Source organism: Tursiops truncatus, chromosome 11 (genome assembly GCF_011762595.2).
Source record: "Tursiops truncatus isolate mTurTru1 chromosome 11, mTurTru1.mat.Y, whole genome shotgun sequence".
NCBI lineage: Eukaryota > Metazoa > Chordata > Mammalia > Artiodactyla > Delphinidae > Tursiops > Tursiops truncatus.
Window position 1 is genome coordinate 47,638,969 of NC_047044.1, and position 27,434 is coordinate 47,666,402.

The 27,434-nt window shown below is 38.0% G+C and overlaps 1 protein-coding gene across 5 annotated transcripts in view; it reads left to right on the forward strand.

Moving 5' to 3' along the window:
* The window catches only part of CPM (carboxypeptidase M), a 123,786-nt gene that overhangs the window by 65,283 nt on the left and 31,069 nt on the right, over nt 1-27,434 (forward strand). For 4 of the 5 annotated variants that reach the window (XM_019952385.3, XM_073788403.1, XM_073788401.1 and 1 more), the window contains 2 exons: nt 17,864-18,012; nt 20,261-20,522. In XM_019952385.3, coding sequence (XP_019807944.1) covers nt 17,864-18,012; nt 20,261-20,503 — 392 coding nt within the window. In that variant the 3' untranslated portion in view covers nt 20,504-20,522. Of the gene's footprint in view, nt 1-17,863; nt 18,013-20,260; nt 20,523-27,434 lie in introns of those variants that run through there. The other variant, XM_073788400.1, reaches the window with a different exon arrangement.

The following is a 27,434-nucleotide window of genomic DNA, read 5'->3' on the forward strand; positions in this document are numbered from 1 at the left end:
TTCTGCCCATTTTTTGACTGGGTTGTTTTTTTGATATTGAGCCCATGAGCTGTTTGTAAATTTTGGAGATTAACTCCTTGTCAGTCGCATCGTTTGCAAATATTTTCTCCCATTCTGTGGGTCGTCTTTGTTTTGTTTATGGTTTCCGTTGCTGTGCAAAGCCTTCTGAGTTTCATTAGGTCCCATTTGTTTATTTTTGTTTTTATTTCCATTACTCTAGGAGACGTATGCAAAAAGATATTGCTGCAATTTATGCCAAAGAATGTTCTGCCTGTTTTCCTCTAAGAGTGTTCTAGTATCCGATCTTACATTTAGGTCCATAATCCATTTTGAGTTAATTTTTATGTATGGAGTTAAAGAATGTTCTAATTTCATTTTTTTACATGTAGCTGTCCAGTTTTCCCAGCACCATTTACTGAAGAGACTGTCTTTTCTCCATTGTATAGTCTTGACTCCTTTGTTGTAGATTGTGACCATAGGTGTGTGGGTTTATTCCTGGGCTTTCTATCCTATTCCATTGATCTATTTTTCTGTTTTTGTTCCAGTACCATACTGTTCTGATGACTGTAGCTTTGTAGTATAGTCTGAAGTCAGGGAGCCTGATTCCTCCATCTCCATTTTTCTTTCTGAAGATTGCTTTGGCTATTCAAGGTCTTTTGTGTCTGCATACAAATTTTAAGATTTTTTGTTCTAATTCTATGGAAAATGCCATTGGTAATTTGATAGGGATTGCATTTGTAGATTGCCTTGGGCAGTATAGTCATTTTGACAATATGATAATATTTTGACAATTTTGACATTTTGACAATTTTGACAATATTTCTTCCAATCCAAGAACACGGTATATCTTTCCATCTGTTTGTGTCATCTTCAATTTCTTTCATCAGCATCTTATAGTTTTCTGAATACAGATCTTTTGCCTCCTTAGGTAGGTTTATTCCTAGGTATTTTACTCTTTTTGATGTGATGGTAAATGGGATTGTTTCTTTAATTTCTCTTTCTGATCTTTCATTGCTAGTGTATACAAATGCAACAGACTTCTGTATTTATTTTGTATCCTGCAACTTTACCAAATTCATTGATGAGCTCTAGTAGTTTTCTGGTAGCATCTTTAGGATTTTCTATGTATAGTATCATGTCGTCTGCAAACAGTGACAGTTTTACTTCTTCTTTCTCAGTTTGGATTCCTTTTACTTCTTTTTCTTCTCTGCCATGGCTAGGACTTCCAACACTATGTTGAATAAAAGTGGCAAAAGTGGACATCCTCGTCTTGTTCCTGATCTTACAGGAAATGCTTTCAGCTTTTCACCGTTGAGTATGATGTTAGCTGTAGGCTTGTTATATATGGCCCTTATTATGTTGAGGTAGATTCCCTCTATGCACACTTTTGGAAGAGTTTTTATCATAAATGGATGTTGAATTTTGTCAAAAGCTTTCTCTACATCTATTGAGATGATCATATGGTTTTTATTCTTCGATTTGTTGACATGGTGTATCACTGATTGATTTGTAGATACTGAAAAATCCTTGTATCCCTGGGATGAATCCCACTTGATCATGGTTTATGATCCTTTTCATGTACTGACAGATTCAGTTTTCTAGTATTTTGTTGAGGATTTCTGCATCCGTGTTCATCCGTGATATTGGCCTGTAATTTTCTTTTTTGTGGTATCTTTATCTGGTTTTGGTATCAGGGTGATTGTGGCCTCATAGAATGAGTTGGGAAGTGTTCCTTCCTCTGCAATTTTTTGGAAGACTTTGAGAAGGACTGGTGTTAGCTCTTGTCTAATTGTTGGATAGAATTCACCTGTGGAGCCGTCTGGTCCTGGACTTTTGTTTGTTGGGAGTTTTTTTTTTTTTTTTTTTTTGCAGTACGCGGGCCTCTCACTGTCGTGGCCCCTCCCGTTGCGGAGCACAGGCTCCAGACGCACAGGCTCAGCGGCCATGGCTCACGGGCCCAGCCCCTCTGCGGCATGCGGGATCCTCCCAGACCGGGACACGATCCCGCGTCCCCTGCATCGGCAGCCAGACTCCCAACCGCTGTGCCACCAGGGAAGCCCCTGTTGGGGGTTTTTTAATCACAGTTTTAATTTCAGTACTTGTGATTGGTCTGTTCATATTTTCTAATTCTTCCTGGTTCAGTCTTGGAAGGTTATATCTTTCTAAGAATTTGTCCATTTCTTCTAGGTTATCCATTTTATTGGCATATGGTTGCTTGTAGTAGTCTCTTATGATCCTTTGTATTTCTGTGGTGTCCATTGTAACGTTTTTCATTTCTAATTGTATTGATTTGAGCCCTCTCTCTGTTTTGCTTGATGAGTCTGGCTAAAGGTTTGTCAATTTTGTTTATCTTTTCAAAGAACCAGTTTTTAGTTTCATTGATCTTTTCTATTGTTTTCTTTGTCTCTATTTCATTTATTTCTGCTCTGATCTTTATGATTTCTTTCCTTCTAAGTTTGGATTTTGTTTGTTCTTCTTTCTCTGTTTGCTTCAGGTGTAAGGTTAGGTTATTTGAGATTTTTCTTGTTTCCTAAGATTGTATTGCTATAAAATTCCCTCTTAAAACTGCTTTTGCTGTGTCGTGTAGGTTTTGGATTGTCATATTTTCATTTTCATTTGTCTCTAGTTATTTTTTTACTTCCTTGGATTTCTTCAATGCCCCATTGGTTGTTTAGTAGCATTTGTTTAGCCCCCACATGTTTTTTTTTTTAAAGGATTATATCATATAGACTATATTTTCTGTTCAAAATGCAGTTAAACTAGAAATCAATAACAAATATGCAATATATATTTGGAAATTATGAAACATAATTCTGAGTAACTCATAATTCAAAGAAGAAGAAATAATGGAAATTAGAAAATATTTAAATCTTAATGATAATGAAAAATACTGCCTATCCAAATTTGTGGGATTGAGTTAAAACAATGTGTAGAGGGAAATTTATAGCATTTAAATGCTTATGTCAGGGTAGAAGGGCTGGTGATTAATGAATATATTATAATAGTCTCTACTGTTGCAAGATGAATTACACCAAAAGCTAATGGTGTAGAACAACAATAAATATCTATCTTCTCTCATAGTTTTTGTGGGTCAGGATTTCAAAAGCATGGCTACATGGTTCTGGCTTGAGGTGTCTCGTGAGGTTGCAGTCACATCATCTGAAGGCTTGAATAAAAGAGAAGCATCCACTTCCAAGGTTGTTAGCTGGCAAGCTGGTGCTGGCTGTTGGCAGGGAGGCCTCAGTTTCTCTCCACCTGGCCCTTCACAGAGGGCTGCTTATATGTTCTCATTAGATGGTGGCTAGGTTCTCCCAAGTGGGTGATCCGAAAGAGGAAAAGCCAGGCAGAAGCTATTCTTTTTGTGACCTATTCTTGGAAGCCACATACCATCATTTTTGCCACATTCTATTTGTGAGAAGTGAGTCACTAAGTCTTGTTCACAAGAGGAGGAAAATCAGGTCCCATTTTTTTTTTTTAAGGAAAGGGTGTCAAAGCATTTTAAAACAATCACAATGAGCTGAGCATCTATTCATTGTAGAGGTGAGAAAAAAACTCTAGCAAAATAAGCCCAAGGAAACAGAAAAAAGGTAATTTTAAATGACAACGTCAGAAATTAACAAAATAGAAAACATATACACAATAATCTGTAAAGTCCAAATTTGGTTTTTTGAAAAAGCTGACAAAATTGACAAAATTCTAGTGAGAATGAAGAAAAAAAGAGAGGAGGTACAAATAAACAACATGAGAAATAAGGAACAAGTACAGATGCTACAGAGAATAACGGGGGCACTGTGAGTATATTCTTTAAAAACAAGAGGATATTATACATAACTTTATGCCACTAATTTTTTAAAATCATAAACAAAATTGATACATTTCTAGAAAACTGTAACCTACTAAAACAGACTTAAGAAACAGAAAAACTGAATAATCCTATAACAATTTAAAAATCTGTCAGTAGTTTAAAATCCTCCCTCAAAAAAGAAGGTCTTACAGGCAGGCTCTACCAAGTGGAAAAATACACTAGTAATTCCAGTCTTAAACAAACTATTCCAGATTACATAAAAGGGAAAAGAAGAGGTAGGAACACTCTGTAACTCCTTTTCTGAAGCAAGAATAACCTTGATAGCAAAATCTAAACATGTCATTGCAAAATAGGAAAATTACAGGTCAAATACACGATGTGAACATTCCTTAAGACGTTAGCAAATCAAATCAAAAGTAAATTTCTATAAACGAGCAGCAAACAGAAAGTGTTCACAGCAGCACCGCTAATAATAAATAATGGAAACAACCCAAATGCCTATCAACAGTAAAATAGATACTAGAAATTATAGCATATTAACATAATGGAATGTATTCAGCAATGAAAACCAATGAAATACAGCTACAAGCAGTAACACGGGTGAATCACTGGAATATAATATTGAAAAAAAGAAGCCATGAAAGAAGATGTAATAAAATTCCATAGGATTAAGTCTAAAACCATGCAAAATGATTAAACACATATGATAAAACTACAAAATCCAGGATGGTGCTCTCTCAAAGGGAAAAGAAGTTAATAGGATCAGGGAGAGGCACATAAGAAATAACAGAGGTAACAGTAATGTTCTTTATATCTTCTGTAAGCTTCATAAGCTTTCTTTTATAGCTACTCAATATTTAATTTAAAAGCCTCAAAACAACTAACAGAATGAACAATAGCTCCTGGTATGGTCTCTTCCATCTCATATGCTCTAAATTTCTTTACAGCATAGGAAGGAGTACTGCAGCTCACATTCTATAACAATAGGTGAGAATTTTCTCCAAGCTCTCCTGAATGTTGATTTTTAAAAGAAATTTGGAATATATGCCAAATAGAACTTTCATAATTTTGATTATCTAGCCACATATTAAAACAACCATACCATTTGCTCTGTCATTTTAATAAGTATGTTTCTGTCTTAACCATATTCCAGCTACAAGTAAAAAAACTGGAAAGCTATTCAAGCTTTCAGTCATAATAATGTCAAAAACTGTTCTGTGGTTTTTGAATTTACCCACTCCAAATAGAACAGACAAAAAATTTTTGTTTGAATTCACTTTAACTCTCTGGTTGTTTAATCTTTTCTATTATTGTTGCAATTTGTCACCCTTAACTACAATAATACACGATTTTTAGACCTTCATACCAAAATAACTACTTGGTTCCTTGAAAATGGAGGGGGAAGGTGGGCAGGAATCCGTGGTTTCACTGAAACTATAGCATGTGTTTGACAGGCCAAAAGAAATATTCAGGAGTAGTTCCATGGCAACATAGCTTTAGACAACAAATGAACCAAAGACTCTATATGTACTGGTGGTGATAAATGCTAAATGGCTGAGAGGAGTTCTATTTTTTCTGGTCTCTGATGGAGACCTGTTCTTTCAGGTCCAACTCTTAGACTGTTTGAGAGCTTCAAGTAATTTAAGTAAATCCAAAAGTGTAGACAATATGAATAAAACATGTTTAAACCTATTATTTCAGCTTTGTTGAGGTACAATTGACATAAAATTACAAGACGTTTAAAATGTACATTGTGGTGATTTGATGTATGTGTACATTGTGAAAGGATTCCACCCATCTCATTAATTAACACATCCATCACCTCACGTATTTATCCTTTTTGGGGGGAGGTAAGAGCATTTAAGTTCTACTCTTTCAGCAAATTTCAATTATATAACACACTGTTATCACTACAGTCACCATGTTTTTCGTTAGATCCTCAGACCTTATTCATCTTATAACTGAAACTTTGTACCCTATGACCAAGCTCTCTTTATTTCGCCACATCGCGCCCTGCTTTGCTTCTAGCCTTTGGCTTTTTTTTAAGATTTCACGTATAAGTGATTCTATGCAGTATTTGTCTTCCTCTGCCTGGCTTATTTGAGATTAATTACATTTAAAAAGTATTCCAACCCATGTCCTCAAAAGCTGTATAATCTTCCTTTACAAACCAGAGTTTTTATTTAAATTGTAAAAAAAAAAAATACGTTTTGCATTTTTTTCTTATTATTCATCAATTTAATACACATCAGTGTATACATGTCAATCCCAATCGCCCATTTAATCACACCACCACCACCACCACCCCACCTCTTACCCCCCTTGGTGTCCATACGTTTCTTCTCTACATCTCTGTCTCAATTTCTGCCCTGCAAACTGTTTCATCTGTACCATTTTTCTAGGTTCCACATATATCTGTTAATATACAATATTTGTTTTTCTCTTTCTGGCTTACTTCACTCTGTATGATAGTCTCTAGATCCATCCACATCTCAACAAATGACCAATTTTGTTCCTTTTTATGGCTGAGTAATATTCCACTGTATATATGTACCACATCTTCTTTATCCATTCATCTGTCAATGGGCATTTAGGTTGCTTCCATGACCTGGCTATTGTAAATAGTGCTGCAGTGGACATTGGGGTGCATGTGTCTTTTTGAATTATGGTTTCCTCTGGGTATATGCCCAGTAGTGGAATTGCTGGATCATATGGTAATTCTATTTTTAGTTTTTTAAGGAACCTCCATACTGTTCTCCATAGTGGCTGTATCAATTTACATTCCCACCAATAGTGCAAGAGGGTTCCCTTTCCTCCACACCCTCTCCAGCATTTGTTGTTTGTAGGTTTTCTGATGATGCCCATTCTAACTGGTGTGAGGTGATACCTCATTGTAGTTTTGATTTGCATTTCTCTAATAATTAGTGATGTTGAGCAGCTTCATGTGCTTTTTGGCCATCTGTATGTCTTCTTTGGAGAAATGTCTATTTAGGTCTTCTGCCCATTTTTGGATTGGGTTGTTTGTTTTTTTAATATTGAGCTGCATGAGATGCTTGTAAATTTTGGAGATTAATCCTTTGTCAGTTGCTTCATTTGCAAATATTTTCTCCCATACTGAGAGTTGTTTTTTCGTCTTGTTTCTGGTTTCCTTTGCAATGCAAAAGCTTTGATGTTTCATTAGGTCCCATTTGTTTATTTTTGTTTTTATTTCCATTACTCTAGGAGATGGATCAAAAAAGATCTTGCTGTGATTTATGTCAAAGAGTATTCTTCCTATGTTTTCCTCTAAGAGTTTTATAGTGTCTGGTCTTACATTTAGGTCTCTAATCCATTTTGAGTTTATTTTTGTGTGTGGTGTTAGGGAGTGTTCTAATTTCATTCTTTTACATGTAGCTGTCCAGTTTTCCCAGCACCACTTATTTAAGTGACTCTCTTTTCTCCATTGTATATCCTTGCCTCCTTTGTCATACATTAGTTGACCATAAGTGTGTGGCTTTATCTCTGGGCTTTCTATCTTGTTCCATTGATCTATGTTTCTATTTATGTGCCAGTACCATATTGTCTTGATTACTGTACCTTTGTAGTATAGTCTGAACTCAGGAAGTCTGATTCCTTCAGCTTCGCTTTTTTCCCTCAAGACTGCTTTGGCTATTTGGGGTCCTTTGTGTCTCCATACAAATTTTAAGATTTTTTGTTGTAGTTCTGTAAAAACTGCCATTGGTAATTTGATAGGGATTGCATTGAATCTGTAGATTGCTTTGGGTAGTATAGTCATTTTCACAATGTTGATTCTTCCAATCCAAGAACATGGTATATCTCTCCATTTGTTGGTATCATCTTTAATTTCTTTCATCATTGTCTTATAGTTTTCTGCATACAGGTCTTTTGTCTCCCTAGGTAGTTTTATTCCTAGGTATTTTATTCTTTTTGTTGCAATGGTGAATGGGATTGTTTCCTTAATTTCTCTTTCTGATCTTTCATTGTTAGCGTATAGGAATGCAAGAGATTTCTGTGCATTAATTTTGTATCCTGCAACTTTACCAAATTCATTGATTAGCTCTAGTAGTTTTCTGGTGGCATCTTTAGGATTCTCTATGTATACAATCATGTCATCTGCAAACAGTGACAGTTTTAATTCTTCTTTTCCAATTTGGATTCCTTTTATTTCTTTTTCTTCCTTGATTGCCATGGCTAGGAATTCCAAAACTATGTTGAATAATAAACTATGTTGGACATCCTTGTCTTGTACCTGATCTTAGAGGAAATGCTTTCAGTTTTTCACAATTGATAGGTATGTTTGCTGCAGGTTTGTCATATATGGCCTTTATTATGTTGAGGTAGGTTCACTCTATGCCCACTTTCTGGAGAGTTTTTATCATAAATGGGTGTTGAATTTTGTCAAAAGCTTTTTCTGCATCTATCGAGATGATCATATGATTTTTATTATTCAATTCGTTAATATGTCATTGATTGAATTGCATATACTGAAGAATCCTTGCATCCCTGAGATAAATCCCACTTGATCTTGGTGTATGATCCTTTTAATGTGCTGTTTGATTCTGCTTGCTAGTAATGTGTTGAGGATTTTTGCATCTATATTCATCAGTCATATTGGTTTGTAAGTTTCTTGTTTTGTGGTATCTTTATCTGGTTTTGGTATCAGGGTGATGGTGGCCTCATAGAATAAGTTGGGAAGTGTTCCTTCCTCTGCAATTTTTTGGAAGACTTTGAGAAGGATTGGTGTTAGCTCTTGTCTAATTGGATAGAAATCACCTGTGAAGCCATCTGGTCCTGGACTTTGGTTTTTTGGAAGATTTTTAATCACAGTTTCAATTTCATTACTTGAGATTGATCTGTTCATATTTTCTGTTTCTTCCCAGTTCAGTCTTAGAGGTTATACCTTTCTAAAAATTTGTCCATTTGTTCCAGGTTGTCCATTTTATTGGCATAGAGTTGCTTGTAGTAAACTCTTAGGATGCTTTGTATTTCTGCAGTGTCTGTTGTAACTTCTCCTTTTTCATTTCTAATTTTATTTATTTGAGTCCTCTCCCTCTTTTTCTTGATGAGTGTGGATAATGGTTTATCAATTTTGTTTATCTTCTCAAAGAACCAGCTTTTAGTTTTATTGATCTTTGCTATTGTTTTCTTTGTTTCTATGTCAGCTCTGATCTTTATGATTTCTTTCCTTCTGCTAACTTTGGGTTTTGTTTGTTCTTCCTTCTCTAGTTCCTTTAGGTGTAAGGTTGGATTGTTTATTTGAGATTTTTCTTGTAGCTTGAGGTAGGCTTGTATAGCTATAAACTTCCCTCTTAAAACTGCTTTTGCTGCATCCCATAGGTTTTGGATTGTCGTGTTTTCATTGTCATTTGTCTCTAGGTATTTTTTGATTTCTTCTTTGATTTCTTCAGTGATCGCTTGGTTATTTAGTAACGTATTGTTTAGCCTCCATGTGTTGGTGTTTTTTACGTTTTCTTCCGTGTAATTCATTTCTAATCTCATAGTGTTGTGGTCAGAAAAGATGCTAGATATGATTTCAGTTTTCTTAAATTTACTGAGGCTTGATTTGTGACCCAAGATGTGATCTATCCTGGAGAATGTTCCATGCGCACTTGAGAAGAAAGTGAAATCTGGTTTTGGATGGAATGTCCTATAAATATCAATTAGATCTATATGGTCTATTGTGTCATTTAAACCTTGTGTTTCCTTATATATTTTCATTTTGGATGATCTGTCCATTGGTGTAAGTGAGGTGTTAAAGTCCCCCACTATTACTGTGTTACTGTCGATTTCCTCTTTTATAGCTGTTAGCAGTTGCCTTATGTATTAAGGTGCTCCTATGTTGGGTGCATATATATTTATAATTGTTGTATTTTTTTCCTGGATTGATCCCTTGATCATTATGTAGTGTCCTTCCTTGTCTCTTGTAACATTCTTTGTTTTAAAGTCTATTTTATCTGATATGAGTATTGCTACTCCAGCTTTCTTTTGATTTCCATTTGCATGGAATCTCTTTTTCCATCCCCTCACTTTCAGTCTGTATGTGTCCCTAGGTCTGAAGTGGGTCTCTTGTAGACAGCATATAGATGGGTCTTGTTTTTGTATCCATTCAGTAAGCCTGTGTCTTTTGGTTGGAGCACCTAATCCATTTATGTTTAAAGTAATTATCGATACATATGTTCCTATGACCATTTACTTAATTGTTTTGGGTTTGTTTTGTACATTCTTTTCTTCTCTTGTGTTTCCCACTTAGAGAAGTTCCTTTAGCATTTGTTTTAGAGCTGGTTTGGTGGGGCTGAATTCTCTTAGCTTTTGCTTGCTCTAAAGCTTTCGGTTTCTCCATCGAATCTGAATGAGATCCTTGCCAGGTAGAGTAATCTTGATTGTAGGTTCCTCCCTTTCATCACTTTAAGTCTATCATGCCACTCCCTTCTGACTTGTAGAGTTTCTGCTGAGAAATCAGCTGTTAACCTCATGGGAGTTCCCTTCTATGTTATTTGTCATTTTTCCCTTGCTGCTTTCAATAGTTTTTGTCTTTAATTTTTGTCAGTTTGATTACTATGTGTCTCAGCATGTTTCTCCTTGGGTTTATCCTGTTTGGGACTCTCTGCACTTCCTGGACTTGGGTGGCTTTTTCCTTTCCCATGTTAGGGAAGTTTTTGACTATAATCTCTTGAAATATTTTCTCTGGTCCTTTCTTTCTTCTCCTTCTGGGACCCCTATAATGCGAATGTTGTTGCGTTTAATGTTGTCCCAGACGTCTCTTAGGCTGTCTTCATTTCTTTTCATCCTTTTTTCTTTATTCTGTTCTGCAGCAGTGAATTCCACCATTCTGTCTTCCAGGTCACTTATCCGTTCTCTGCCTCAGTTATTCTACTATTGATTCCTTCTAGTGTAGTTTTCATTTCAGTTATTGTATTGTTCATCTCTGTTCTTTAATTCTTCTAGGTTTTTGTTAAACATTTCTTGCATCTTCTTGATCTTTGCCTCCAGTCATTTTCCGAGGTCTTGGATCATCTTCACTATCATTATTGTGAATTATTCTTCTGGAAGGTTGCCTATCTCCACTTTATTTAGTTGTTTTTCTGGGGTTTTATCTTTTTCCTTTATCTGGTACATAGCCCTTTGCCTTTTCATCTTGTCTTTCTGTGAATGTGGTTTTTGTTCCACAGGCTGCAGGACTGTAGTTCTTCTTGCTTCTGCTGTCTGCCCTCTGGTGGATGAGGCTTTCTAAGAGGCTTGTGCAAGTTTCCTGATGGGCGGGTCTGGTGGTGGGTAAAGCTGACTGTTGCTCTGGTGGGCAGAGCTCAGTAAAACTTTAATCCTCTTGATTGCTGATGGGTGGGGCTGGGTTCCCTCCCTGTTGGTTGTTTGGCCTGAGGTAACCCAACACTGGAGACTACCTGGGCTCTTTGGTGGGGCTAATGGCAGACTCTGGGAGGGCTCACGCCAAGTAGTACTTCCCAGAACTTCTACTGCCAGTGTCCTTGTCCCCACGGTGAGACACAGCCACCCCCGCCTCTGCAGGAGACCCTCCAACAGCAGCAGGTAGGTCTGGTTCAGTCTCCCCTGGGGTCACTGCTCCTTCCCCTGGGTCCCGATGCGCACACTACTTTGTGCCCTCCAAGAGTGGAGTCTCTGTTTCCCCCAGTCCTTTCGAAGTCCTGCAATCAAATCCCGCTAGCCTTCAAAGTCTGATTCTCTAGGAATTCCTCCTCCTGTTGCTGGACCCACAGGTTGGGAAGCCTGACGTGGGGCGCAGAACCTTCACTCCAGTGGGTGGACTTCTATGGTATAAGTGTTCTCCAGTTTGTGAGTCACCCACTCAGCAGTTATGGAATTTGATTTTACTGTGATTGTGCCCCTCATACCATCTCATTGTGGCTTCTCCTTTGTCTTTGGATGTGGGGTATCTTTTTTGGTGAGTTCCAGTGTCTTCCTGTCGATGATAGTCCAGCAGCTAGTTGTGATTCTGGTGTTCTCACAAGAGAGTGAGAGCAAGTCCTTCTACTCCATCTTGGTTCAGGCTATATATCCCCCATGTTTTTTAGTTTTATTTTCTTGTAGTTGATTTCTAATCTCATATGTTGTGGTTGGAAAAGATGCTTGATATGATTTCAGTTTTCTCAAATTTACCAATTTATGCTTTGTGGCCCAGCATGTGATCAATCCTGGAGAATGTTCCTTGTGCACTTGAGAGGAATGTGTATTTTGCTGCTTTTGGATGGAATGCTCTATAAACATCAATTAAGTCCATCTGGTCTAATGTGTCATTTAAGGCCTGTGTTTCCTTATTGATTTTCTGTCTGGATGATCTGTCCATTGATGAAAGTGGGGTGTTAAAGTCCCCTACTATTACTGTGTTACTGTCAATTTCTCCTTCTGTGGCTTTTAGTATTTGGCTTAAATATTGAGGTGCTCCTATGTTGGGTGCATATATATTTACAATTGTCATATCTTCTTCTTGGACTGCTCCCTTGATCATTATGTAGTGTCCTTCTTTGTCTCTTGTAATAGTCTTTATTTTAAAGTCTATTTTGTCTGCTATGAGTATTGCTACTCCAGCTTTCTTTTGATTTCCATTTGCATGGAATGCATTTTTACATCCCCTCACTTTCAGTCTAAATGTGTCCCTAGATCTGAAGTGCTCTTGTAGACAGCATATATACAGGTTTTTGTATCCATTCAGCTAGTCTATGTCTTTTGGTTGGAGCATTTAATCTGTTTATGTTTAAGGTAATTATTGATATGTATGTTCTTATTGCCATTTTGTTAATTGTTCTGGATTTGTAGGTCTTTTTTCTTCCCTTCCTCTTTTGTTCTCTTGTGATTTGATGACTAACTTTAGCATTGTGTTTGAATGCCTTTTCCTTTTTTGTGTGTGTCTCTGTTGTGCATTTTCGGTTTGTGGTTACCATGAGGTTTTGCTATAGCAGTCTATACATAAACAAGATTGTTTTGTTTGCGGTACCCGGGCCTCTCACTGTTCTGGTCTCTCCCGTTGCGGAGCACAGGCTCCAGATGCGCAGGCTCAGTGGCCATGGCTCACGGGCCCAGGCGCTCCGTGGCATGTGGGATCTTCCCGGACCGGGGCACGAACCTGTGTCCCCTGCATCGGCAGGCAGACTCTCAACCACTGCGCCACCAGGGAAGCCCAAACAAGATTGTTTTAAGTTGCCAGTTTTTTAATTTCAAATGCATTTCCTGTATCCTGCATTTTTGCTCTCTTCTTCTCACAGTTGCTGGGTTTGATATCATATTTGTGTGCCTATGATTCCCTACCTTTACTGTATGTTTGCCTTTACCAGTGAGTTTTTCCATTTGTAATTTTCTTGTTTCTAGTTGTGGCCTTTTCTTTTGCCCATAGAGAAGTTCCTTTAGTGTTTGTTGCAAAGCTGGTCTGTTGGTGCTGAATTCTTTTAGCTTTTGCTTGTCTGTAAAGCTTTTGATTTCTCCATTGAATCTGAATGAAAGCCTTGCTGGGTATTCTTGGTTGTAGGTTATTCCCTTTCATCACATTAAATATATCGTGCCACTCCCTTCTGGCCTGCAGAGTTTCTGCTGAGAAATCAGCTGATAACCTTATGGGAATTCCGTTGTATGTTATTTGTTGCTTTTCCCTTGTTGCTTTTAACATTTTTTGTCTTTAATTTTTTGTCAATTTGATTACTATGTGTCTTCATATGTTCCTCCTTGGGTTTATCCTGCCTGGGACTCTCTGTGCTTCCTGGACTTGGGTGACTGTTTCCTTTCCCATGTTAAGGAATTTTTCAGCTGTTATCTCTTCAGATATTTTCTCAGGTCCTTTATCTCTCTCTTTTCCTTCTAGGACCCCTATAATGAGAATGATCATGCATTTAATGTTGTCCCAGAGGTCTCTTAGTCTGGCCTCATTTCTTTTCTTTCGTTTTTCTTTGTCCCACTGCAGTGAATTCCACCATTCTCTCTTCCAGGTCACTCATCCATTCTTCTACCTGTTACTCTGCTATTGATTCCTTCTAGTGTACTTTTCATTACAGTTATTGTATTGTTCATCTGTTTGTTTGTTCTTTAGTTCTTCTAGGTCTTTGTTAAACATTTCTTGTATCTTCTCGATCTGTGCCCCCATTCTTTTTCTGAGATCTCAGATCATCTTTACTATCATTACTCTGAATTATTTTTCAGGTAGATCGCCTATCTATCTCCCCTTCACTTAGTTGTTGTTCTGGGGTTTTATCTTGTTCCTTCATCTGGAACATATTTCTCTGCCATCTCAATTTGTCTAACTTTCTGTGATTGCAGTTTCCATTCTGCGGGCTGCAGGACTGTATTTCTTCTTACTTCTGCTGTCACCTCCCCCTGGTGGATGAGACTGTTTAAGACGCTTGTGTAGGCTTCCTGGTGGGAGGGACTGGTTCCTGCCCATGGGTGGGTGGAGCTGAGTCTTGTCCCTCTGGTGGGCAAGGCCATGTCAGGGGGTGTGTTTATCAGGCAGCTGTGTGCTCAGGAAGACATTAAGCAGCCTGTCTGCTGATGGGTGGGGCTGTGTTCCTACCCTGTTGGTTATGCGTCCCAGCACTGGAGCCTACAGGCTGTTGGGTGGGGCCAGGACTCGGTGAGAAAATGGCAGCCTCCAAGAGGGCTCATGCCAATGAGTACCGACCAGAACTACCACACTACCACCACCAGTGTCCTTGTCCCTGCAGTGAGCCACAGCTGCCCCCACCCCCTGCTTCTGCAGGAGACCCTCCAATACTAGCAGGTAAGTCTAGCCCAGTCTATTATGAGGTCACCGCTTTTTTCCCCTGGGTCCTGGTGCATACAAGACCCTGTGTGCACCCTCCAAGATAGAGTTTCTGTTTCCCCCAGTCCTGGGGAATCCCTGTGACCAAAACCCACTGGCCTTCAAAGCCAGATTCTCTGGGAGCTCCTCCTCCCATTGCCAGACTCCCAGGCTGGGGAGCCTGACACAGGGCTCAGAACTCTCACTCCTGTGGGAGAACTTCTGTTTCCAGTTTTTGGGTCACCCACCTGGCATGTATGGGATTTGATTTTATTGAGATTGCACCCCCTCCTACTGTCTTGTTGTGGCTTCTTCTTTGTCTTTGGATGCAGGGTATCTTTTTTGGTAGGTTTCAGCATTTTTTGGTCAATGGTTGTACAGCAGTAGGTTGTGACTTTGGTGTTTCCATAAGAAGTGGTGAGCTCACCTTCTACTCCGCCATCTTGTCTCCTCTCAAGTAACAGTGAATTTAAATGTACAGTTCTGGAGGTTGGAAGTTCAAAACCAGTCTCACTGGGCTAAAGTCCAGGTGTTGGCAGGGCTGGTTCCTTCTGGAGGCTCTTGAAACATCTAGCTTTGAAAATGATGGGGCTCACATCCATGAGACTCACAAGGCTATAGCAAACTGAGAAACAGTTCTTAAAGACTTAACTGGCTACTGCCCAGGACCCAGCACTAAAGCAGCTGACTGAAAAGTGCCCAGTCTTTCTGTGAAAGAGGCGTATCTGCTTGTCTGAAAGTTTCGGTCTGAGGGGCAGTCATCTAATTTAACATACATCTAGGAGCCAACTGAAATACTCTCCAAAGATGGATGCTTGTGGCTGCCATCTTTGCCCTGTCCCTCCACCTCCCTCCAGGATCCTGGAATCTCCTGGAAAAGAGTTTGTGCACTCGTCTGGTGCACTGTTTTTTGCAGTTGCCACCCAGAGGCTACCCCTTGATTTCCTGGGTCTGTTGGCCAGCACGTCTTGTGTTCATAAATCCCACAGAACTGTAACAAACAGAGAAGGAGTTCTTAACCAGCTACACTCAGGGCACAGTGGAGAGGCAGCAGACTGAAAACCCAGTCTTTCTGTGAAAGAGGACTATTAGTTTATCTTCATAGTTGTGGCCTGAGGAGCAGGATTCTAATTAAATACACATCTAGCGGCTGACTACAATCATTCATCAGAGGCCACTGGGCACCATCTTCACTCTCAACCTATGCCGTACCCCAGATCACCAGTGTCTCCAAGAAAGGAGCCTGTGTACCCATCTGTACCCCTTGGCTTTTTTGGCTACTGCCCAGAGAACACATCCCTTGATAGCCTGGCTCTTGGCCAACATGGCTTGTGTTCATGAGTGCAAGAGATGAACAAAGCAAACAGAGAAATGGTTCTTAACTGGCTGTCAGTCACCCCAGGGCTCAGTGCAGAGGGAGTAGACAGAAACACCCATCTCCCAGTCTTCCCCCAGAAGAGGTATATTTGTATACTTTCGAAGCTGTGGGTTTGGCTCCCAATCTGCCTGAACCTTTGTGCTGACTGAGATACTCCCCTTTGGGATACTGACAGGTCTTGGCACACCCTCAACTACTGGAGCCATTAAGACTAAAGTAAGCTGCTTGGATAATCATAAAAGTTTGAGAGAAAACCCAGAGCTGGGGCAGGGTTGAACAGTAAGTTCACCTCTTACACAAAGCCACTCCTTCAAGACTGGAAGAGATGGTTGTTTTATATAATGCATAGAAACCAACACAGAGAGTCAACACAGAGGAATATGTTCCAAATGAAAGAACAAGATAAAACCCCAGAAAAGAGCTTAATGAAATAGAGGTAGGTGATTTACCTGATAAAGAGTTCAAAATAATGGTCATAAAGATACTCACTGAGCTCAGTAGAACTATGCATGAACAAAATGAGAATTTCAACAAAGAGAAAGAAAATATAAGTACCAAATAAAAGTCATAGAGCTGAAAAATACAGTAGAGGAGTTCAACAGCAGACTAGATGAGGCAGAAGAAAGGATAAATGAACCTGAAGACAGGACAATGGAATTCATCCAATCAGAGCAGCAAAAAGAAAAAGAATGAAAAAGAGTGAAGATGGCTTAAAGAACTTATGGGACAACATCAAACAGACAAACATTTGCATTATGGGGTCCCAGAAGGAGGAGAGAGAGAAAAAGGGATATAAAACTTATTTGAAGAAAAAATGGCTGAAAAGTTCCCTGACCTGGGGAAGGAAGCAGACATCCAGATCCAGGAAGCCTGGAGAGTTCCAAATAAGATGAACTGAAAGAGATCCACATCAAGACACACTGTAATTAAAGTATCAAGAGTTAAAGACAAGTAGAGATATCACCTTACCCCTGTTAGAAAGGCTATTGTCAAAAAAGACAAGAAGCAACAAGTGTTGGCAAGGATGTGGAGAAAAGGGAACCCTTGTGCACTGTTGATGGGAATGTAAATTGGTGCAGCACTACGGAAAACAGTATAGAGATTCTAAGAAAAATCAAAAATAGAACTACCATATGATCCAGTAATTCTACTTCTGGGTATTTGTCCAAAAGAAATGAGAAAACTAACTTGAAAAGATATCTGCACCCACCATGTTCACTGCAGCATTATTTATAATAGCTGAGACACAGAAGCAACTTAATTGGATGGATGAATAAAGAAAATGTGGTATATTTATACAATGGAATACTATTCTGCCATAAGAAGAAATCTTGCCATTTGTGACAATATGGACAGACACTGAGGGCATTATACTAAGTGAAATATCAATAAATCAGAGAAAGACAAATAGCTTATGATGTTACTTATATGTGGAATCTTTAAAAAAAAAAACAACTCATGATATAGAGAATAGACTGGTAGTTGCCAGAGGCAGGGGGTGGGGAAAAATAGGTGAAGGCAGTCAAAAAGTACAAACTTCCAGTTATAAAATAAATAAGTCCTGGGGATGTAATGTACAGCATGGTAAATAATAGTTAAATACTGTATTGTATATTTGAAATTAGCTAAGAGTAAATCTTAAAAGTTTTCGTCACAAGAAAAAAAATGTGTATGTTAACTGGGCATATTGTGGTGACTGTTACACAATACATATATTAAATCATTATGTTGTACACCTGAAACTAATATGTTATATTTTTATTATATCTCAATTTTTTTTAAAGTTTACCATCCCTTCTGAAACACTCAACTCAAAACAGCTAATAAATATTGGGCATATTTTTCTTAAATAATTACAAGAATTTTTTTTCATATGCCATAAAATGTGGTATTAACATTTAATTCTCTTTTTGTCTTGCAGGTGTAAAGGGTCAAATTTTTGATCAGAATGGGACTCCATTACCCAATGTAACTGTAGAAGTCCAAGACAGAAAACACGTCTGCCCCTATAGAACCAACAAATTTGGAGAGTATTACCTCCTTCTCTTGCCTGGGGTCTATGTAATAGAGGTAAGTATACAATGCTAATAACTATTGTTATTAAAATATTATAGAACTCACAATACTTACTTACCTAGAAAGGATCTAAAATAAGTCTGGAAAGTCCAAAAGTAGATATATCAGGACAGAATAAAAGGCCAACTTGCATTTAGCAGGGAGTGGGTGAGGTGGCAATAATAGGGAGAAACTCAGAAAATCATGTTTTTTCCCCAACTGGCAATTTTTCAAATAGAAGCCAAATCCCATTTCGGGTGGTACCTTTTAGGATAAAAAATGGAACAAACCTTATTAATAAGAATAAATAAACAATGTGGGGTGGTGGGATGAACTGGGAGATTGGGATTAACATATATACACTACTATGTATAACACAGATAACTAATAAGAACCTACTGTATAGCACAGGGAACTCTACTCAATGCTCTGTGTTGTCCTAAATGGGAAGGAAATCCAAAAAGGAGGGGATATATACATACATAGAGCTGATTCATTTTGCTGTACAGCAGAAACTAACACAACATTGTAAAGCAACTATATTCCAGTAAAAATTTAAAAACACAAACAAAAATACAATGTGGCCACAGTTCTTCCAAGCTTCATGGAATACCAGTTTAACATCTGTTCCGTGAACCATAACTTCTACTATTAAAAATTGATTGCGACACAAGTTCCTTAGAATTCACTACAAATAAAATTTGATCCACAAAGTTTACCACTATATTAAGTGATACATATTTTGCTGCCCGCTCATAAGCAAACGATGGTGAGTTTTCCAATCAATGCAAGTAAAATTCCAGATTTTAATTTTATTTAGATGCATGTTTCTAAGGCTTTTCTTCCTCTAAGGACGCATGGACTAGTTTGAGGCTGAGTGAGTTTATGTGAATGAACTAAATGAATAAGTATCTGATTTATTTGGCCAGATTATGACTCTTCCTCTTTGATGTGACTTTAAGAATGTCAAGATTCATCTAGTTTGCTTAATGGGTCTAACGCCAGCCATACTAGTCATTCCGTATAGAGCTACTCCTGAGAGAAGGTAGTCATCTATTCTGTAGTAAAAACTGGCTTTGTAGTTGTTTCTTCTTTAGGACATAATAAAGGGCATGGTTTTCAGTTCATAAAACTCTAGGATTAAAAACCCCTGCTCCATAGGTTATCACCAAAGTACTCAGCACTTTGAGTGAGGGGCTCATGCTTTTCTTGAGTATCTTTCCTCCTACCGAGGACATGAATAGAGCTGGAAAGACCTCAACTCACTATGAATCTTTGCCTAAAAAGACCCTTTATTTTCCTGTTATTTACTGTGACATTTTCATTCTGTGAAAAAAAAGGGTTTTCCTTATAGTGAATCTATCAACGAACTGTTTTTATGCAAATCCCATAAATAAGCCACATCTTGGATATATGTATAACAGATTCACTTTGCTATACACCTGAAACTAACAATTTGTAAACTAACTATACTCCAATAAAAAATTTTAAAAATAAGCCACATATTTATAGAATAAAGTTATGCACAAGTTGGCTTTAGTTACTAGCTCTAGGACAAAAACAGAAGGTAAGAAAGACTCTGGAAGCTGAAATGAATGGCTAAAATACATGCCAATTAGTGGTTACGTAAATGTTATTCTTTTCCCTCTCTACCATATATAATAAAAGCATTTCTCAGTAGCAATAGTCTCTAGTTAGTTTAGTATTTGTCATTATTTTCCTGATCATTTCCTCCACCAAAAAGATAAATCTAGCTGAAGATTCAGACTCATGGACAAAACCAGGTAAAATCAAAGCTTTTTAAAGAAGCAATAACTTATATATACACTTAGATCAGCTGCAAGGAAAATGGAATAAATTGAGAAAAAAATTCCACTTATAAATAATCTTGACACAGAATCAGGATATTAAGTACAGACTTGAGACAAAGAGAAACGGTCAACTCTTTACCTTTGCGCTCCATGAAAACGATGGGGACAGAAATCAGTCTATTGCTTCTGACTTACATCTTCAGATAAAGGAACTGTCTTTATTTCACTTTGTAATTCTCAGCAACAGCATTAACAACTGCGGTCCATATCAGTAGGCACTTGGTAACTCATTCACCGAGCAGGACTGAAGCTGTTTCTAGCCTGGGGAGACCTGGCAGGTTGTTACATGTGTTTCATAAAGGCTGCATTTTAGTGGTGGATATCAGTGTTTTTCACTGTTGGCACCACAAAACATCTGAAATCACTCAGATAACTTTCTTGTTTCCTCTCAGGTTACAGTCCCTGGACACAATCCACATCTCACAGAAGTGACTATTCCCCCAAAATCCCAGAACTTCAGTGCTCTTAAAAAGGATATTTTACTTCCATTCACAGGGCAATTGGATCATATCCCAGAATCAGATCCTTTATGTCCTATAATTCCTCTTTACAGAGATTTGCAAGGCCACTCAGCTGCAACAAAGCCCAGTCTGTTCTTATTTTTAGTGACTCTTTTTCACATATTGTTCAAATAAAGCAGAATGTGAAACTCAACCCCCATCACCACCTGGAATCAGGGCTTACTCACGCCAGGTTACTGCAACTCTAACTCCCTCTGTGGGACCTTGACTGGATAAACTCCACGGTCCTTCCCTAAGAAGAGAAATGTTTGTTTCCAAATCCTGCAACAAGCAAAGTATGGTGATAATGAAAGGAATGATTTAGTCTTAATGATGGAAGACACCTACCCATCAAGTACAGCTCACTTACACTTAATCTTGAAGTAGTCTTAGAAATTTGTAAAAAGTTAAACTTGAGAAGCATGAAAGAAGTTCCTGCAAGAAAAAAAGGAGGTAATTTTGTATACAGAGAGCCATTTGAATATAAGCAATGAAGATGAACATTTATTGATCACCTACTATATACAAGACCTTGCCATGTGTACTATATGTGAAGAGATAGTGCCATATATAATTCTCAGTGCAGGGAAAAATGATGATAGGACTGGGAATATTAAGTTTTGCCAACGTTCTAAGGAAATATGAGAGAAAACAGGCAACCACGTCTCAGTGGCCCAAGAAAATATGGGCCTGATGGGATGACAGATTTGTCTACTGAGCCCCAAAATAATAGGTCAATTAAGGTAAGGGTCCCTGCCTTTCTGCAACCAGATGCCACAGTCTTCTCTTATGCTGATGACCCCCAAATGCCTGAGCTTCACACTCAGGTCTGACTGCCCACTGGACACATCTACCTGGATGTGACCCATAGATACCTCAAACTCATCATGTTGAAAAATTGAACATACTTCTCTCCCCAGAGCTGCTCTTCCTCCTGCCTTCTGTCTCAGTTACTGATAGCACCAAACTAGAAACCTGGGAGTCACCCTTGATACCTCCTCCTCCTCCTCCATCCCATCTATCCAGTCAGTCACTAAAGATTGATGTTATTTGTATGTGTTGATTGATTCTACCCTCTCTTCATGGCTACTAACACCACCAGGTTTAGGCCATCATAGCTCACCTGTACCACGGCAACAGCTCTACTGGTCTCTTGCTTCCAGCTTTCTCCTCTTCAAATCCAACCTCCACACAGCACTGGGGAAAGGGGTCTATTTAAAACAAAAATCAGCAATCAACTGCTTGTAGTTCCTACACACACAACACAGTGTCCCCTGTGTCTGCAATGACATTCTGACCCACTACATTTTCTTTCCCACTCCTCCTTTAAAACCCAGTTCAGGTTGTTTAATGGGTACAGAGTTTCTGTTTGTCATGATGAGAAAGTTCTGGAAATAGATAGTGATAATGGTTGTACAACATTGTGAAGTATTTAATGCCACTGAATTGTATACTCAAAACTGGTTAAAATTGTAAATTTTATGTTATGTATATTATACCACAATAAAAAAAAGAGGATAGTGACTATTAAATATTAAAATAATGCTTCATTAGGTGCTTCATAATAATGTACTCTAGAAAGTGAAGGCTCCAAGGCATACATGCTGTGTAAATTACATATCTTACTTAGGTGAAACTCCAACAGAAACAAAGACTAGTCTGTTAAAGAGTAAACAAGTAAAATATAAAGATCAATGATGATTCCCTTAAAAAAAACAACAACAACAACAGTTCAGGTATCAACTCCTCTGGGAAACCTTTGCTGACCATTGTCCCATTCCACTCAGTTTCACCCCCTCCCAGCCCCTTTGCTCCACAAGTTAAACAGGTTACCTCTGTTGTGGGATTTATAACACTGCATTATGCTCTTCTATTTCCATGAGTGATTTTCTCTGGCAGAGTGAGAGGTCTCTGAGACCAGGGTCTATTTAATTTGTTTGAAAAACTTATTCTAAACCCTATCACATGGTGAGACCTGAATGAATGAACCAAGTGCTCCAGCAAACTGCTGCTCTTAAAACATTATATGCAAGAATTAGGGGAGGTGGGGGTATCAAACAAACAGCAGACCAGCAACTCTGGCGAGCAGGTTTCTGAGTGCTGTGTATCGCTCATGAAAGTGAGTTGCCTTGGCTCTTATTTTAAATTGAAAGTCCCATAGGGTCTGGAAACAGAAACTGTACTGGGCTTGGTACCTGCTTGAGACCCACAAATGAAAGGGAGATACATGGGCATTTAGGAGCTATTCCTATGCCAGTTTATTCTACATGCACAAAATCATACATGTTAATATCAGCAATATTTGTAGAACTCTTTTAAATCTGGTAATAACCTAAATATCTTGATCATTTTTATTTAAATAAGTGGTAATTTATTATATACTTGAAAGTATATATTAATATAATATTGCAGAAAATGAGTTTGGTAATATTACAGATAAAAGTATACAAAACTCAACTTGATTTACTATCAAGTCCTAAACAATTTTCAGTCAGGCATTCTGAGTTCTAACTTTTCCTTTTCTAAGATAGCAATTCTGAAGGGACATGAACCTTAATGTAAATTTCTGAAGGAAATAATGCTTTTAAAATCAGAAATTTTATCAGAATCAAACTTAAAACCATTTAGAGACAAGCAAAACAATTTAGAAAATTTCCAAACCAAATATAAACCAAACCTGAATTTAGTTCAGAGCAGGTTTGAGGTATATTTTGCAGCGACAGCTCTGTGCTTGAAAGTGAAGTTTGCTGCAAGGATTTAGTATGGTAGAATCCCAGCTACACCCTCCACTCATCAAGTGACGTGTTCAAGAGAAAAAACAACCATGGAATTCTGACTACAGTGAGACCAGATCCCCAACACCTTTCCTACTGTTCTCCACCCTCTTAGGCTGTTGATTATGCTCCCCGGGTTCTAAGTTCAGGTGTAATTCCTTTTATAGAGAAACCAACATAGTAAAAGATTTTCAAGATAGGCGAAAAGAAGATAGCATGTATAATAGAATGATAATTAGGAGGCAGGAGCCCTGTGATTCAACCCACCACAGTTCAGTTTCCTTACCTGTAAAATGAAGGTCTCTGCTTGACTGTGATTCTATGATTATCAGTAGCAGCGGTGTAAGATGCCACACTCTGGTGCCAGTTTTGGGTACCTGCCCAGGTGGAGGAAGGATAATTAACACTCAAGAGGCATAAATATTTTGAAGGCAGTATAACTTATTAGAGACCAATAAACAGAATTGGTCTGAAAGCTGAAACAGTGGCTAGCTAGAATGACCATTTAATAATATTTAAGGAAATGTTCATGAAATAACACAGCTTTTACCCACGTACCTCCTCAAATTATAATAAATGTTAACAAGAATGAATTTAAATGGTGGAGAGTATTTTAGAGAAATGTTAAGTCTCTGCAGGTACTATCAGTGTTGACTTTGGTGCTTAATTTATCACAGACTTGAGCTGTTGGATGTATCAGAAATGTTAAAAAGCCTCTTCTCAATATTTCTGAAAGTCTAAGAAATCAACATTTTTGTTCTAGAAGCAAATTTGCATTTGTAGTATTTCTTAAAATGGTATGAGAGGTTAGCTCTACCTTTAGAAAGTAAAAATATCTGTCACTGGATTAAAAATATCTTTTCCTAGGGAATCTAGAAAAATGAGCATAGCATATTGTCTCACTGTGACAGGGGAAGTTGCTTATTGAGAAATTTGGTTCTTATTCTACACGGTGACAATACAGTTGATGCCTATGTCATGACAGATTTAGATTGGCGGGAAGGGGAGAAAATTATGATGGTTAAAGTGAAAAAAAGTTCACAGCACCTAACGTAGAAATTTGGGGAAACAGTCTAACTTCATTACAGACTTTACATTGTATCACTGATAAGCAGATACTGTACTGTATTGCTCACAAACCATTTTATCATACTTCAGCACATGAACTACTCCATAGCCTTTCATAAATGTTGCATAAGCTGATTTTATAAGTTTTCTCAGTGACTTTCTTTTGTACTATAATTAAAAACTTAAAATGCACAAATTGTCTAAGACTAAAAAGTGTTATGGGGCAGGGGCCAAGACTACCTCTGAATTCAGTAAAATCAGAATATTTCTGATTCTCAATAAAGAATATTTCTGTAAACAACAAATGCTGTTTCTTTCCATTACATTACTTTGAAAACAAATACTTACACCAGTGTACAAAGTCCACATACCAGAGAGAACTGACTGCCATCAAATAAAGACCAAATCTAATGACCTTTTATGAGGCAACAGTACTGCAATAATTCTTCAAAGCCCAGAGAGTCCTTCCGGAAGTTTATATGATATATACCTATCCAAATTACTTTGTGCCATGGGGGAGATAATGGATGAAAAGTGTGCCTACTGGCACAAAACCCAAAAAACAAACACAAAAAATCACACAAAAAACACATACCACAAACACACACACACACAAAATCTTTGGAAAATTCCCAGCATACACTGTAAAGGGTCTGAGAAATCAAGCAGGAAAGAAATGGATTCCCCAGACTCAGCCATGGAAACATTTTCTTAAATAATTTAGCCTAGTACCATCTCTTTGAACTTACATATCTAGAAATTTTGGGAAATGCTGGTATATAGGGAGGGGTCTTTTGTCTTGAATAATATTTTATAGATTTCAAAGTGCTTTTGAAACACAGAATAATAAAAAATTTGCCTCTTCTAGGAATTGGATAACTAACAGCCCTAACCCTCATCCCTTCATCGATGCAACCTCTTAACATCGAATTTCTAGTCATAGGACAGAGAGGTTGGGCTTAAGTGTATGTCTGCCCCCTGAAACATGCTAAACAAATAATAGTTTAAATAAGACAAGACTGAGTAGGAACTAATTTACAGGTACCAATTTCTAAAAAGTGACAAATGTCTCAATTTTGAAGATGAATTGGGGCCAGTTTTTCTATTTTCAAAAGAGAATTCATTATATAGGACCGCCTTTAGCAGGAGTTTCCTGGTATATCTTAGCTAGACTTTGATACTTTTTTAAAAAATTTTTTTGGCCGTACCACGTGGCATATGGGATCTTAGTCCCCCAGCCAGGGATCGAATTCACACCCCCTGCAGTGGAAGCACGGAGTCTTAACCACTGGACCGCCAGGGAAGTCCCTAGACATTGATCCTTAAATTTGCAGCTCCTTACAGCGTTTATTACTCCCTACGCCACCGTCCAAAGCAAAGTACAAATGAACTAAATTTTAAACTATTAGACATAGAGGGGAAAAAGGTAAAAGAAGATAAACTGTAAAAAGGATTAGTCAGCTTTTTGGTTGGTAGTATGTTTTCGTTTTTTCCTACTTCATTTTTGAAATTTTCTACTAACTACTTTTAGAATGAAAGAAAAGCAACTGATTTAAAAAATGAAACCTCAGGGCTTCCCTGGTGGCGCAGTGGTTGAGAGTCCGCCTGCCGATGCTGGGGACCGCTGAGCTTGTGCAACCGGAGCCTGTGCTCCGCAACCGCAGAGGCCGCAACAGTGAGAGGCCCGCGTACCTCAAAAAAAAAAAAAAAAAAAAAAGAAACCTCAAATTTCAGAAGCGCCAGCGTACACAATTGCTACACCTTCTTACATATTCACTGAAATTTCCAGATCTTGAAATAAGTTTATTAACTTAGCTCAGTTAATTAAACTTTTCCCTAATTGATCAAGAACATGTTCTTCAACACTAACATATAGTATTTTTACACAGTGTTTGTCTCATGAAGCCCTGAAGGGTGAATAGTGAAAGATTTCAGGACCAAAATGTGTAACAACTCCCATTATTTCTTTGCTTTCTAGCCCAGCAATCTGTCTTCCAGGAGTATTCTGTACTTACTGTTAGGAATCTACCTACCAGTAGTTAGGAGCTGACGGTGGGCTTCCGAGAACTCCCAATGCGGTGCTTCCACCTGGTGGTTAAAGTGCTTAACTACAGAGACCTGGTCTCACATGCCTCTTAAAAAAGAAAAATGAACGATTGTGAGAAAAGGTGAAAAAAAGTATTTTTTTTAAATACAGAAGGCTGTTCTGTTTTTAAGAAAAGCTTTCCCAATTCTATTACAAGTCTGATACCATATCAACTTTTAAAGACCACTGTTTCCTTAAAATGTTTCTCTTTTGCCATTTAAGTAATTTATTGCATGGACAATATTTTTTCAGGATGATTCTTACAAGTGTCTTGTCCTCTTGTAAACTAGAGAAAACTGCACAGCTGATTTCCTTGCCAAGCAACATCCTTTACTGAATGCCTACTGTGCACACAATGCATTAGATGAGGCACCTGGGGGAACAAGGCAACACAAAAGGATGTTACAATCTGCTATTGAAAGATACAAAGCAGCAAGGCAGTGAATTTAAGTGTGAACAGAGTTCCAGGCAACGTGGGAAAAAAAAGGGCGGGGTGAATTCAAGTCTAGCTCACTGGGTTTATGGTCATGAATGGATGCAAGAAGGATATTAAACGACTTCTGGTCCTTCCCACCTGCCAGACTCCATCCCAGGCTCTATGCATTTATTGTCTCTAATTCTAAGTCCACTAAGCAGGTAAGTACCAGATCTGCTATTTTGAATTTAGCCTGTCCCGGTCCACTAGGATGAAAATTAAAAGTCTTGAGAGACTCAGGAGGCCTAGGACCTTTGTTGCAGCAAGAAAGATGAGAGAAGAGAGTGGTGAAAAGAAAGCACCTGTTCCACAGACAGCTGTAAAAGTAAAATGATCAGGCAAACATCTGAGATAATGTCCAACAAGCAGTGAAATTATTGGGGTTTTTTAATATTTAAATCAGGGAAGCAACATGAAGATATCTGTAAATTATCTATAAATGAACCAAAAAAAAAGGTGAAGTCAACTTAGGCAGATGTTACTGTGATCTTGGAAGAAGGCCTAATACAGGGTATTGCCTGGAAAGGTGTGGACCAAAAATAAGCACATAAAAATACTAAAACTTAACTGAGAAATAAATGAAATTCACCTAACATGACAGTAAAAAAAAATGTTTTGAAAAAGTTGAAATTGTGAATATGAAAGATATTTTGTTACGCTGAC